Here is a 15164-nt window from a genome sequence, read left to right as displayed (position 1 = left end):
AAAGGTGGTTTTTTTTTTTTTAATGCCAAATACAATAAGACAATGTAATCAGCATCAATTAAAAAATTTTTTTTTAAATGACATTAATGAATGAAAAATTAAAATAATTATAATAAAAAATAACTTTATGACAATCCGCTTATCCTCCTACTGTAATTTTTAGCCATCATGACATCATCACGCCTCTTTTAAGGGGCATTTCTAGAGATCGGAGATCAAATTTGTCTCCAATCAATCTGAAAATGTTTTAGCTTAATATACAAGTGGCAAGTGAAATGCCAAAAAATTTGGAGGTCGCAGTGCCAATTAAGCACATAGTACTGAGAGTCTCACTCACCTGCTGCAGGTGAGAAAACGCAAAATAAATAAAATTGCATCAACAGGTGGAAGTGGAACTTATAATAATTATGCTCTTATAATTAATTTCATACTCTTATAATAAATTAAACTTATAATTATTATATAATCCAGTGCTCTTATAATTATGCTCTATTAATTAATTTTATACTCTTATAATAAATTAAACTTATAATTATTATATAATCCAGTGCTCTTATAGTTAATTTTATACTCTTATAATTAATTAAAATTATAATTATTATATAATCCAGTGCTCTTATAATTATGCTCTTATAATTAATTTTATACTCTTATAATTAATGAAAATTATAATTATTATCTAATCCAGTGCTCTTATAATTATGCTCTTACAATTAATTTTATACTCTTAGAATTAATTAAACTTATAATTATTATATAATCCAGTGCTCTTATAATTAATTTTATACTCTTATAATTAATTAAACTTATAATTATTATATAATCCAGTGCTCTTATAATTATGCTCTTATAATTAATTTTATACTCTTATAATTAATTAAACTTATAATTATTATATAATCCAGTGCTCTTATAATTATGCTCTTATAATTAATTTTATACTCTTATAATTAATTAAACTTATAATTATTATATAATCCAGTGCTCTTATAATTATGTGAGTTCTTTGTACCTGACACATCTGACATTAAATTGTAAATATAGTCTAGCTGCACAAAGCCACAGTCACGAAATGTGGTTGGTACCACATGATGCTTGGGCAGAGCTGAGTTGTGAAGGAGAACACCTACAGTCAACATCGCTCTGTGCTGTTTGCTCGAGGCTGTCGTGCCAATATACCGCAGATTTAAAAAATGGTACATGCCGCTGCCTTGCTTGACATTCAGTATTTACAAGAATAAGAGCACTGACAATCCTAATAGGTTGGCATCCATGGGAAGGAGTAAATTCCTCCTTAGAAAATGGCCCATTGAGTGTGGTGAGAAAGGCGGCGCCATTGTTGTGGCGTTGGTGGTACCCAGAGGGCACTGGGAAGTGGTGGCACTTCCTCCAAGCTCAGTGGCTGTGTTTGTCTCGTCTAACAGTCCTGTGTTGTCTCTCGTGTATTCGTCTGTATGTCCATGTGAGTGAGGTGTGTGTGTGGCACGAGGAGCCTTAGACTCCGTTAAAAAGTCACATGACAGAGAGAGAAAAAGAGACAGGTAGATGCTTCTAATTCGAGTTATAATCTGCTAAATTATTTTCAAACGGTGCATGACCTTTGACCAGTTAAATCAAAAATTGAATCAGTTCAGCTTTGTACAGGGTGAGTCAATGGAATGTGACGGTTTTTAAAGCATTATTGTGGAGTACTGGGTTGAATGAAAAGCAAAACGCTTTCAGTTGAAAAACAGCAGTGTGAATGAATGAATGAATAATCGTTTTAAGGCCATTTCCCCCCCTAGAGCAGGGGTTAGCCTTGTGGGCCCCATGACAATCATGGTTCCCTGTTTGAGGCAATGTTTTTATGGCCGGATGCCCTTCCTGGCGCCAACCCTTAGTCTCCTCTTACGATGCGCAGGGATACGGTGTACCTATTCTAAACCGTGGTACACACCGGGATCATTCATCCCAGCAAGCTGGTACTCAATTTGCCGACCTCGGAAGGAAGACAGGCTGAATCAACCCCCCTGGTCTTAATTCAGCGATCGACTGGGATTCAAACTCAGGATCCTAGGATCCCAAGCCGGCACCCTAACCGCTAAACCAGCACCAGGCTTAGCCAACATCGCAGAGCGAGCAGTACAATGCAATTTATTAATCTGTACTTTTTCTTTTTTTAAAAATAACATCTTTCAAGTGGCCTCCACCAAGATGGATACCTTCATGCTGGATTTTCATTCAAAATGTCCATGAAATGCTTACAAAATTCCAGTCATGGAACTTTATCGATTTCTTTCAGTCTCTGCACAGTTTGAATATTATAGGGATGAAATTGGAGGTCATCGTGCAGAATACGGTGACATTCGCGACTGATATGTTCAATGCAGCCGATTGACGCCTGGCAGATCGAGTTGGACTCTGCAACACCGCTTCCTTAACTCTCCCAATGTTCTCCAGTGTGCGGACCGTTCATGCACTGCCAACAAAGTGATCACAAACACTGCCGGTGTTATTGAATTTTTCCACCTACTTCAAAATAATGTTAGGAGCGGGAATTCTACCGTGCCCTGCAACACCAAACTCACCTCTAAATTTTCCCTGCACCTGCACTACCGATTTGCATTCAAAAAATTCCCTTACTACGAACACGCGTTGTGGCACCAACCAGTTCTCCATACCGTCTCTCGCTACACTGACAGGAGAAACTGCGTAACTTTCAGATCACGTGACACACAAGGTTTCCCCCACCACAGTGTGCCTTCAGCTGCAGCTGCTTTCTGAAAACCACCACATTCCATTAACTCACCCTATATTAAGGTGCATACTTGTGCCAAGTTTGGTTGAAATCCCTTCAGTAGTTCACAAGTTATAAAGGTAACAAAAAACCTGATAACGGACAGACGGACAGACAGACGGATGACGGACAACCCGAAAACACAAGAATTACAAACACCGCTCGTGGATGCCAACAAATATGCAAGATATGGGACTGCTGTTGGCACAATAGATGGCTCCATAGCTGGCATTTCTCTTACCTTACAACATGATACTGAACAAGAAAATACTTATCGACCCGTGTGGTTAGGTGTGAGCGCAGTTGACAAATTACATATTGACATTATCCTTGTGATGTTTTCTCAATCGATGGAACCTGGCCGTTAGGTTTTAGCTGTCGAGAAGCCATACTAACTTCACTTAGCCCCTTTAGAGTGGAGCAAAAGTGGTGTTAGCCGACAGTCGGCCATTAACATTGCATGACGGGATACTGCTGTCGTGCAGGGTTTCTTACATCCACTAATGGCCATAAATTGGACAAGTCTCAGGTTGTTTGTATTGTTCATTTGCTCATGATGTGGAAGCAAAACCAAGCAACATGGCGGGTCTCACCATATTCCAAGCAGCAAGAATATGGAACTTTGACACAACCCAAAGATTATCAACTTACGATATGTTTCATAGGCAGGGTGATTCATTAATGTGTGCCATCCCATGCTGTCCTTCGCGAGGAGTAGGTGAGCCATCGCTGGCACCCTGGCCAAATAATAAATTGCTGCTCCAACCTACAGGTGACACTGCAAATTAGTAGCACAGCTGTGCCACCAGCAATGATGCAACCAGCAGGCAGTGGCTGCTTACAAATTAATTGAAGTACTGATGAGTTTTACACTTTTTCAAGCGAGTCTGCTCGCTATAAACAAGTTTAATAATGAGAAGAAAATTCCTTAGTTCCAAAACTCACTTTCAACCAATTCTTCCTGCAAGATGCCTTTCTGAGTTTGCAGGAATGATGCCGTCGTCATCACAGCGTTGTCCTAAGTTAGGAACATTTCATTATTTCCATATACTGTGTATATATATATATATATATATATATATATATATATACACCTACATACATACCATACATACACATTGCCTTTAGAAAGTATTCACACCCCTTGACTTTTTCACATTTTGTTGTGTTAGACTGAACTTAAAATGGATTGAATTTACTTTTTTTTTTGGTCACCGATCTCACACAAAATACCCCATAATGACAAAGTGAAAACGTTTTTAGAAGTTTTTACAAATTTAATGAAAGTGACATAACAGAAATATCTAATTTATATAAGTATTCAACCACCTGAGTCAATACTTCAAAGAAGCGGCTTTGGCAGCGATTACAGCTTCCAGTCTTCTTGGTTATGTCTATCAGCTTTGCACATCTGGATTTTGGGGGTTTCTCCCTTTCACGTTCTTGGCTTTCAATGACTGCTGCAGAGACCGTTGTCCTTCTGGCAGGTTCTCCCATATAAGCCAAAGAACTCTGTAGTTCTGCCAGAGTGATCATTGGGTTATTCCTCACGTCTCTGACCATGGTCCTTCCGGTTGCTCAGTGGGGTGGGACGGCCAGCTCTAGGAAGAGTCTGGGTAGCTCCATATTCTTTCCATTTCCTAATGATGGAGCTCACTGTCTGTGATCTTGGGAACTTTCGACACTCTATGAATTGTTTCGTACCCTTCCCCAGATCTACCCATCCTCACAATTATATCTCGGAATTCTACGGACAGTTCCTCTGACGTCTTGATGGAGATTCTGCTCTGACATGCACTGTCAACTGTGGGACCTTATATAGAAAGGTGTGTTCCTTTCTAAATCATGTTCAATCAACTGAAATGGCCACAGGTGGATTCCAATCAAGTTGCAGAGACGTCTCAAGAACGAGAAAAGGAAAGTGGATGCACCTGAGCTCAATTTGGAGCATCATAGCAAAGGGGTTGATTTTCATTTTTAATAAATTTGTAAAAAAAAAAAAATGCACTGATATTATGAGGTATTATTTGTAGATCAGTGACAAAAAATCTCAATTTAATCCATTTTAAATTCAGGCTACAACACAACAAAATGTGAAATGAGTCAAGGGGTGTGAATACTTTCTGATGGCGCTGTATATACACACATAAGCTTCAGACACAATATAAAACTTCCAATTTTCTTTATTCTTATTTGTTCTGCTCCATTTTGATCCCTATAATATTGTTTCCTGATGCACATAGTGGCTTACAAGTCGAGAGCATTTCCGTGGACAAGTTCAAATAGGCCGAGGAAGACAATGAAGCTTACAAACTGAGATGTTACAATGCTTTTGTTCTTTTTTTAGACCAAATCTGTCCTGTAGGGCCTCCCTTCCTCTTCCTCGCAGGTCAGTCCCTCCGGACCCGCATGGAGACAGAGCCAGGACGTTCTTGTCTCACCGTCGCTCAGACCCATTCATTTCCCTACTCCCTTTCCTGCAAGGTTAAAGTTTCCATTTGTCTTGGTGAAGGGCAAAAAAATGTTGAACTTCTCCAAATGTTCCTTTTCCAAAATGTCCGTCAATTGCGAGTTGCGCAACATTGCGAGTTGCGCAACATTGCGAGTTGTAACCGTGTGAAAATCTCCAGTGAGATCGAAAAGTTTACTTGGGGGGGGGGCTTTCCATGATCTCATTTGTGGTAGAGGAATTTCTATGGTAGTAAAATCCACCACCATTCTCTTGATTGTGGAAAAGTAATCAACGAGTTCACTTATCTCACCTATTGCGATAAATAAATACATATTCCATGGTGTCCTTCACACCAAGACCTTTATGAATCCAATCTACAGCTGACCGACAGTTTTGTTGGAACCCTGTTGGATAATACTTCACTTCATACATCCACTTGATAAACCTTTGGAAAGCAATACTAAATCTCAGGGACTTGTTTGAAGAAGTGAATGTTTAGCACAAAGCGCAATCTGTCTATTCCATTCGCACAGGGAGAGAAATTGAGGAAAAATGAGAAAAGAGGATTATAGGACAGGAAATGAAGGTTAGGGAAGAAAACAAAGTAGATCATCAACATGTAAGTGAGTTGTGAGAGATGTTTTTCTTATTTTGGGGAGCTGACGAGTAAGGAGAGGGTGCATGAAGGGTGAATGCAAGTAGTGTGTGCGATTGCGTGCGTGTTTCCAGCGTATTGGTGTATGTAATCAATATGTGGCTCCTAGGTAACCACTTGGGCTGGCAGGTTTGTGTAAGAGTATGCACACTTCTTCTGAGCTGCCTAGCCTGGGTTCGAATCGAGGCCCAGCTATAAACTGTCACTCCGGTGTTTCACAGGCAGGGTGATACAATGTGTGCTGTCTGTTGGATAGATGTTAAACAGATTGTCCCATTTGCTAGCAATATTCTGTAGATGTTAAAGATCCCATGGTGCCTTTCTTGAAGAATAGGTGAGTTATCGCCAGCACCCTGAACAAATTACAAGTCCCTGCCCTGAGTGAATGCTGGAAATGCAACAGCAAACCACCTCGCATAAGCTGAGGAACTCCTTCAAAGTCAATGCATGCCATCACAAATCTTTCTGTTTCAGGTCAAGTTACACCGCTCAAGTCAAGTCAAGTTACTTTAATACAAGTTATATTGTATTAAAACAATAAGGAGATGCCTGTAGTGGATGCTTCCCACCTAAAGCAATGTTACACTAGGAATGGATGGCAATAAGTTACACTAGGAATGACCCAATATTAAATTTTGAGTTTGAAAACCTTGTTTTCACCCCTGTACCCTAAGTACCCACCCACTTGGTCACAAACCACAGGTAAATTCCAAAAATCGTTACACACTTCATGCGTCTCCCAATGTTTTTGTTTTTTTTCTATACAGGATCGAGGCTCGTGAAAGAGCTAACATTTATCACACAAAAAAATCAAACAGACACACAAAGCATACAACAAGGGGAGCGGCAGACAAGATGGGGAGAAAAGGGGAAGCACACAAACACAACATTTCAGAGCAGGGACATTGGGAGATCTGTGGGAGGGAGAGGACTTGGGGGGAGGAGGCGTGGGAAGGAGGGGGTGGGGAGAAGTATAAAACACAAGGACACTGCAAGGACTTCCAGGAAGGAAGTTGGTATTTCAAACAAGGGTTACGCCTAGGTCCCCCGTCGGTGAAGTGATGTGAGTTGACAAAGTGGAAGACGCAAGGCGGCCATCGTGGATTTTGACGTGGCGACCCAATTTTCAATAGCGTTCTTCCTTATGCGTAGATACACCCATACACCAGATTAGAAGTTAGTAGTTCGTTTAGTTTTCAAGATATTGTGCTCACAAGGTTCAGACATATATATGGTGGCGGCCATCTTGGATTTTGACGTGGCGACCCAATTTTCAATAGCGTTCTTCCTTGTGCGTAGATACACCCACACACCAGATTAGAAGTTAGTCGTTCGTTTATTTTTCAAGACATTTCGCTCAAGGTTCAGACATACATGGCAGTGGCCATCTTGGATTTTGACGTGGCGACCCAATTTTCAATAGGGTTCTTCCATATGCCTAGTTGCACCCACACACCAAATTAGAATTCGGTCCTTCTCTTATGCACGCACGGATGGACGGACACATACATGGCGGCGGCCATCTTGGATTTTGACGTGGCGACCCAATTTTCAATAGGGTTCTTCCATATGCCGAGTTGCACCCACACACCAAATTATAATTTGGTCCTTCGCTTACGCACGCACGCACGCACGAACACACGGACGGACAGAGGGGAAAACCGTAGTCCCTCTTTCGCTCCGCGGTGCGACGGGGGACAAAAAGTGGATCTGGGGTGAAATTAGCGGGGGTTGAAAAGATCAAGGTTTTGGATGGGGGAAGATAAGAGATGGTGGTGAACAACTGTTTTAAAGACCTGGAGGGAGGAGTGGGATTGAAGAGAGTGAGGGAGTTTGTTCCAGAGGCGGGAGAAAAGAGGAATGTAGGACTGAAGGTGAGCAGAGAGTCTTGATTTTGGCAGTTTAACCATAAGAGGGTTGCTCGCAGATCTTGTGCGACCTGTAGGAATATTTGTGGGACAGAGCCCAGAGAGAGTTGGGGGAGCAAGGCCGGAGAGGAGTCGGTAGAAGACAGAAAGACCACCAACCTGCCTGCGGTGAGTGAGTGAAAGGTCCTCGGAGTTAGCTTCATCGCGGGAGATTCCAATGATTCTGAAAGCTTTGGTTTCAACAGCATGAAGATGAGCTAGGTGTGAGGCAGGAGCACCAGCCCAGAGGGGAGAACAGTATTCCATTGAGCTGCGGATGAAAGTCTTGTATGTGGTGAGGAGCTCAGGTGTGCCAAGGAAGGACTTCGCACGACGGAGGATGCCCAGTCGGCGACTGGCTTTGGAGGCCAGATTTGAAATGTGCTTTTCTCAGGAAAGATCATGGCAGATAGTGAGACCCAAAAGCTTGAGTGACAGAACTTCTTGGAGAGGATTATTCAGAAAGTGGATGGGAGGGTTGTCCCGTTGGTCTTTTCGGAGAGACATAGTAAGAGTGTGAGATTTGTCAGGATTGAAAGACATGTTCCACTTGTTTGCCCAGTCTGTGATTTTGTCCAGGTCTGCAGAGAGTGAGGAGGCTGCAGACTGCCGATCTGAGGGATGAGGAATGGAGCGGCAGAGAGTGGAGTTATCAGCAAAGATTGATTGCATATACAAAGTTTCATTTAAGAATGTGCCCATAATTGCATTTTTCAGCATTTGACCTTGACTTTCCCCTCCCCTGCCCATAGGGTGGGGGCAAAATGACTGCTCTTGCACTTTCTCTCCACGTGGTGATCAAAATTACCAAGATTGGTGAATTTCTGCACAACCATTTATGAGGAGATAGCTTGACGGATGGCCAAACCGATAGACAGATTACGATATCCACCCCCCCCCCCTCCCCCGTTCCTTTTTTCAAAAAGCGTTGGGATAATTATCAATATACAAGATTCAATGAAAAAAGGTAAATGCAGGGAAATTTTAATTTTTTTTAATGATTGATGCATTCTTTGATTCTGAAAGCAGATCACTTATTTTACTATCAATGGAACATTGTCACTCATAGTTTCAGGTTGGCCGAAATCAACTCGTGATATAACTGATGTGTTCATAACGTGAGGTTATGTACAAAAAGACGATGCAATACTGCCCACTGGTGGTAAAAATTGCATTTTTGTATTGTGAAAAGTTGAATGTTTGATCTCAGACATTAAGGAGCCCTCTTATTTACTTGTCTTTTACGTATGTACAGGATTTTGGTGGTGTGCGCGTTTTGAATAAGAAAAAGGATAAGAAGGGGACAATAAGAGGACATAAGTGAGGAGTGAAGTCATGAGATTAAGCTATGTGTGTATATATATATATATATATATATATATATATATATATATATATATATATATATATATATATCGTTGAGGCTGAAGGGAAAGGTGTATGCTGCATGTGTGAGAGCGTTACGATTTATGGGAGCGAGACATGGGTAATGAACGTAGAGCAGCAACGAAGGCTGGAAGGGTGGAAATGCGAATGATTCGGTGGATGTGTGGAGTATCGTTGAGAGAGAGAGGAAGACAATTGATGAATTGTGAAAGATGATGGGAATAGAGCCTGTGATGGATGCTGTGAAGAGAAACAGGTTGAGATGGTTTGGTGATGTGTTGAGGATGAAAGTGACTGGTTGAGAAGTGATGGAAATGAATGTAGAGGACGGGTAAGACCGAGAAAGACTTGGTTGGCTATCCCCTAATCCTGTTGTGTTGTGCAAAATGCCTGTTGTGTTGTTGTTGTATATATATATACATATGTATAAAATGGAGCAAATGCATCTGTATCCAGCCATGAACTACACCTTTTATGGCATTTATTCGTGTTGCTTGTGTTCCTGTTGGAGCATAAATTCGTGTTGTTTGTGTTCCTGTTAGAGAATAAAATAATACATTGCATATGTGTTGGTAGAACCCAGGGTCGGGTAATTGGCACCAAAAAGGATCCTCCCTGCGAGGGGGTATTGAGGGTGGAAGATGAATTACAATTGTCGCCTGTACCTGTGCCACAGTGCAGATGGTTTACTAACCCCTGCTGCAAACAGGGGGGATTATTAGCCATGCCACAAAATATATTTGCCCCACTTCCTCCACCCCAACCTCCCTCCCTTTCCCCAGGCAGCTCCCAAGCAATTGGGTGTTTCTAGTTTGCATACTTATTCTACAATTGTAGTAAAGGTATTGCCTTCCTCCACTCTTGATGTGGTCAGGATCATATATTGGTTATAGTGGAAAAGGCACAGCCAACCAAGAGTCAAAAAGCAGGGGTTGGCCTTTTTCGGGCCCCCTTTTTGAAGCAATGTTTTATGGCCGGATACCCTTCCTGCCGCCAACCCTGTTAGTCGCCTCTTGCGACAAACACGGATTTACCAGTGAACTGGTACTCAATTTGCCGACCTCGGAAGGATGACAGGCTGGGTCAAACCCCCTAGCGTTAATTCAGCGATCGACTGGGATTCAAGCCCAGGATCCTAGGATTCCAAGCAGGCACCCTAACTGTTAAGCCAACACCAGGCTCCAACTAAGAGTCAAAGGAAAGCTCTAATCTACAAATTTGAAACAAGTAATGAAGAGCAAACATGTGTGTGTATATATATATATATATATATATATATATATATATATATATATATATATATATATATATATATATATATATATTGTTGCGAATATGGAATTTGGCCTCCATATCCGCTTGTAAATATTCCCCTATTTCCCCAATACTCCCCAACTATCCCCAATCCCCCATTCCCTAGTCCCATTGTCTGTAAACAACACTCTGTAGAACCGACCTTCCCCTTTTTCCCCCATTAAATGTCGTGCCCAGGTCCACCGCATCTCATGTAGACAACTTTCGGACATCTTGCTAGTTATTCTTAGTCTATGTCAGTTAAGGACTCGTTTCCATTAATTCTGACTCTTCGTTGCACCAGAATGTGATTATATGGCACCAGTAGTGAGTTTAGGACCTTCCCATACCTCCCCGCATCTCTTCCCCATGAAGAAGCTACACCAACAACAACTACAACAGCAGAGGGGGGCGGCACGGCGACGGCGCGGGGAGTGTGCGTCCTCACACCGGCTCGGTTAGTCGCCATGACCATGCGCTCCGACGGGGTTACCACGAAGGGGCTGGCTGTCAGCTCCTCGTCAAGGGCGGAGCCTGGTAACCCCCCCCCCCCCCCCCGCACCCAATAAGAAGGGCGGACCGATTCCATCTGGGGCGGAGCTAACGAGCCGAGGGCGTGTCACTCCCCGCCGGATATACGAAGCGACTCACCGGACGTGACGTCAGATGCGCCCCCAGCTTGGAGAAAGAACGTCGCCTTCCGAGCGCTGTGACCTCCCTGCATCTCTGGACCGGACCGAGTCGATTCTGTCCCTGAGCCCAGGTGCACCTGGAGCCATCGATTCTGCCTTTCCTTGCCATCAATCCCCGTGTGAGTCAGCCTTTTGTCCCGTTTACCTGTCGTCTGTTGGGGTTAATATAAGTGTGTCTAAGTGCCTGTCTTTCTATGATGTCCCTCTTGTAGTTGTAATCTAACCTTCCGCCTTAATATAACCTCCTCCGGAGGTCTTGGGAACTGAACCCTTGGTGTCGTGTCATTTTAACCCAGCAGTTGTGTCCTTTTCCTTCATTGATCTAGCGTAGCGCGACTAGTCAACGTTCGAGCATAATCGGGTAAACTGTGCAGACGTGGTCATACCAAACCGCTCGGTAAACTAACATCCACCACCGCGTCTGTAACAATATATATATATATATATATATATATATATATATATATATATATATATATATATATATATATATATATATTGGTGCTGTGCCGATTAGGAAATTAGACTTTAACCGATAACCGATCGGGGGGAAAAAAAAAAAATCTGCCGATTATGATACCAATTGTGATAAAATAATTAAATAATGACGTCATTTCGCACACATCACATGTTTATTATGCTTGATTGGTGCTATTCCCGGATTTACGTATTGACGGTATTTAGCGGCTGTGAATCGATACATTTTAAATCCCTTCTCTAATCGATTGGTTCATCGAACAGAACGGCATTCTCTTATTTTAAAACGAACAATGAGGTCCCGTGTGCGGTAATGTTCATTCTGATGAAGCAGCATTCACATGGAAGGAAGGAAGAATGTGTGCTCATTCACCAAGTTATTGGCGGATATAAAATGAAGCGTTTCGTGCTCGTCTGGTCGTGTGAAAGGAAACTTTAACACAAAATATGAAAATGCAGGAACAGGGAATCCCCGGGTTACAAAGGGATTCCGTTCCGAACAATTATTAATTCATTAAATAAATCGATCACCTGTTCACTCAGTGTTATAAATGGTGTTATCAGCACACGAGTGGAGGTACTCACCTGGTGATTTCACAAGTTTAGCGTAAGAAGAACCAAAACAAGGAAAATTCAGCATCCATGGAACTTGTACCACAGGACAGCGCGTCAGCACCGCTCGATATGGGGCTCTTTATGGACCCGTTCAAATCACAAATGGAGTTGGATGAGAGAAAGAATCAGCGGCGAAATGCAAGTGATGAGCACAAGAATGGACGCGATGAGCGGGGAAATCAAACGTGAGATGGGCAATGAAATGGCAGCTGTTCAGGAAGAGGTAAAGGGGTGTCGGATCTGTGTCCGGAAATTTTTTGAGAGCGAGGCAAGATTGGCGGGAGAGATAGAGAATGTAAAGAAGATAGAAGGAGGGCCAGAATACTCAGTCCACCTTTAAAATGTGAAAAAAATCAATTTAACAGTCACTTTACTTTAATGCACACCTGGAACGTATGACGTCAAGACGTACTCTGCCGGGAATGTACAGTACGAGCGATAGTGTTTTTCTTTAACTCGGGCCCGTTTCTTAAGCAATATATTGTTTTACATGAATTGGGTGCAATCTTTAAAAGTATGTTGTTTCTCATTGTGAGTTTGGAAGCAAAACAAATTCGATAACACGTGATTTCCGAGCCGTTCGCCGCATTAATAAGTTTTACAAATTACCGACCAAATGTTTCTCCCGTCACACGACGATTGTGAGCTGTTTATAAATAATAAAGTTAATGCACATCTTCTTGAAATGTCTACAATGCAACATTGTTTTTACTTTGTCTATTTAAATTCGCTCTAAACAAGGGTAAAAGCTACTTAAGGTTATTATCGTGGGCAAAGTAATATGAAATAAATACAATTCTCACAACATGCCCTTAAACCTGCAAACAAAGGATGCAAAAAGCAAGTGTTCCCAAGGGTTTAATTTTTCCACCAAGATGCAAAAATCCAAGCATAGAAATGTGCCATAGATGATGAATTAAAGATGGAAATGAGAAGCTATAGCAATGGAACAATCAGAGCAGGAAGGTGAGCCACGCCACCATTAGACAAAGGCCTCCAAAGGGGGCAAAACGGCCCAGAGAACGGGAACCAGTGAGAGCGACAAGGTAGCAACTACCAGAGAACAGAGTCATTCCCAATGTCATGAGGGAGCCGGTCTATAATGGAGCAGGGTAGGAGATGAGAAGAGAAGAGGGGAGGGAAGTGACAACGGATTCGATTTAAGAAACAAGGTGTACAATAGCAAAGAAAGCACAAAATTGCAATGTTGCCCACATGTTATCAAGATATCCCGTGTGTAGTGCTAGTACAGTATAAAGGTGCACACAATTGGAATTTGTTTATGAGATTATTACAATGGGACCACGAGTACTCTATTAAGAATACATAGCGCAAGCTTGGGCACAACGTTTATAATTGACCTCCAACATCCATAAATCACTAAGATAAGATCTTCAGATGGCACTCATAGCTACGTGATATAACATCATAATGCAAAGCTTCAGAGGACAGATTGAGAGTGCGAGACATCGTAACACAAGTTGACCGTCTTGCAGCAAGAACAGGTACTTTAGACAAATGACTGAAATTGAACTTCCTATTTTGCAATTTCATGTTCCTTCCACACTTTACCACACCATGACATTATTGACAATTTTGCAAGTCGATTATACTACTTCTTTGTATTCTTAATCAAAGGCTCCAATCATTCACACCTTGTGGGGTCGGTCGGGGAATGTTTTTAGCCCAGGTGTTTCACGAACTAGCTGGCCAGGCCTGACCTTTGACTGAAGGTGACAGGAGTTTGTGATTTTAACTCGCTCTTCGTGAAGGACAATGATCTTTAATGTCTGCCAAGTAATGCGAGCAGATGCTTAACATCCATCTGATAGTAAGGTCGCTTAATTAAATATTTTGGAAATACTGTTACTGGGGGTGTGGGGGGCAGGACAAAAGTGCCAAATTTTCCAAGAATGTTCCTCACGTCATATTAATTAATTTCAGAAGGGTAGCCACCCAGAAATAGTATAATGAGACCTCAGTAGGGCATACTGAAACTCAACATGGGATATTATCCACAGATATGGCATTTGTCCTCCATCGGTCTTTTTATAACAGTTATTGCGAAAAAATATAGAGGTCATCTGTACTTTTATTCACTTTAAATATAAAAGAGTGGAAAATGCTTCATATGTGATGGCTGTAAATAAGGGGACAATGGCGGACAATATCTCGTGTAATCTTAATGTTTTGGACAGTTTTATTCAAACTTTATAAATCTTCAATATTTCAATTATCTTGGGCAAATTTTGGACCTTTTGTAAGAACTATGTGATTTATAATGTGTATGAAGTAATCATATATAAACAATAAATCACATATAATTAAGAGAAGTATCATTTTCTGGAATTTTTTTATTTTCCATTTTTTATGACTTCCCATCTGAAATCAATCACAGCACCCTAAAGAAATTCTGGAGAATATTTGGTGCTTTTGGTCGGCCTGTAATGGCATTTCCTCTAAGCTACCTTACTATGAGGGACCCTGCACACATTGACCTTTCACCCTGCCTGCAAAACACCAGGATGACTTTACACCTGGACTGAGATGCAAACCCAGTCTTAACAGCTTGAAGATGGCTGCGTTCTATTCTAGGCTACTCTGTCAGCTGGACATATGTATACCAGACACTTAAAGATAATATTCATCAATAACTGTAAAATAAAATACTAATGAGAAAATGATATGCTGCAAAGTATAAATCCTGGCATGTCAAATGGGAACCCAAATACTTAGACCACCTCGACGCTAATATATCCCTTGTTACCCTACAAAATAGATATGATATGTCTTTTTCCAATGTCTGCTTTATAAAGTTTGTAATTGTGCAATTAAAAGTCGAAATGTTCTTCTCCTTCACATCTAGCCATGATGTCACACTAGAAAGTCGATTGCCATACCCGTACTATCT

General features: G+C 41.5%; 1 protein-coding gene and 1 long non-coding RNA gene across 2 annotated transcripts in view; one reads left to right on the top strand and one right to left on the bottom strand.

Moving 5' to 3' along the window:
• The window catches only part of LOC137432671 (uncharacterized), a 243816-nt gene that overhangs the window by 152269 nt on the left and 76383 nt on the right, over positions 1 to 15164 (top strand). The gene's annotated exons all lie outside the window — the stretch shown is intronic.
• Positions 13096 to 15164, bottom strand: part of LOC137432664 (transmembrane protein 256 homolog) — a 33250-nt gene continuing 31181 nt past the window's right edge. The window contains exon 4 of the mRNA XM_078783450.1: positions 13096 to 13350. Within this exon, the coding sequence (XP_078639576.1) occupies positions 13207 to 13350 (144 nt within the window). The 3' untranslated portion in view covers positions 13096 to 13206. The remainder of the gene's footprint in view (positions 13351 to 15164) is intronic.

This window comes from Myxine glutinosa, chromosome 8 (assembly GCF_964187855.1).
Source record: "Myxine glutinosa chromosome 8, kmMyxGlut1.1, whole genome shotgun sequence".
In the NCBI taxonomy this organism is placed as follows: domain Eukaryota; kingdom Metazoa; phylum Chordata; class Myxini; order Myxiniformes; family Myxinidae; genus Myxine; species Myxine glutinosa.
This window is presented reverse-complemented; position numbering and strand designations above follow the sequence as displayed.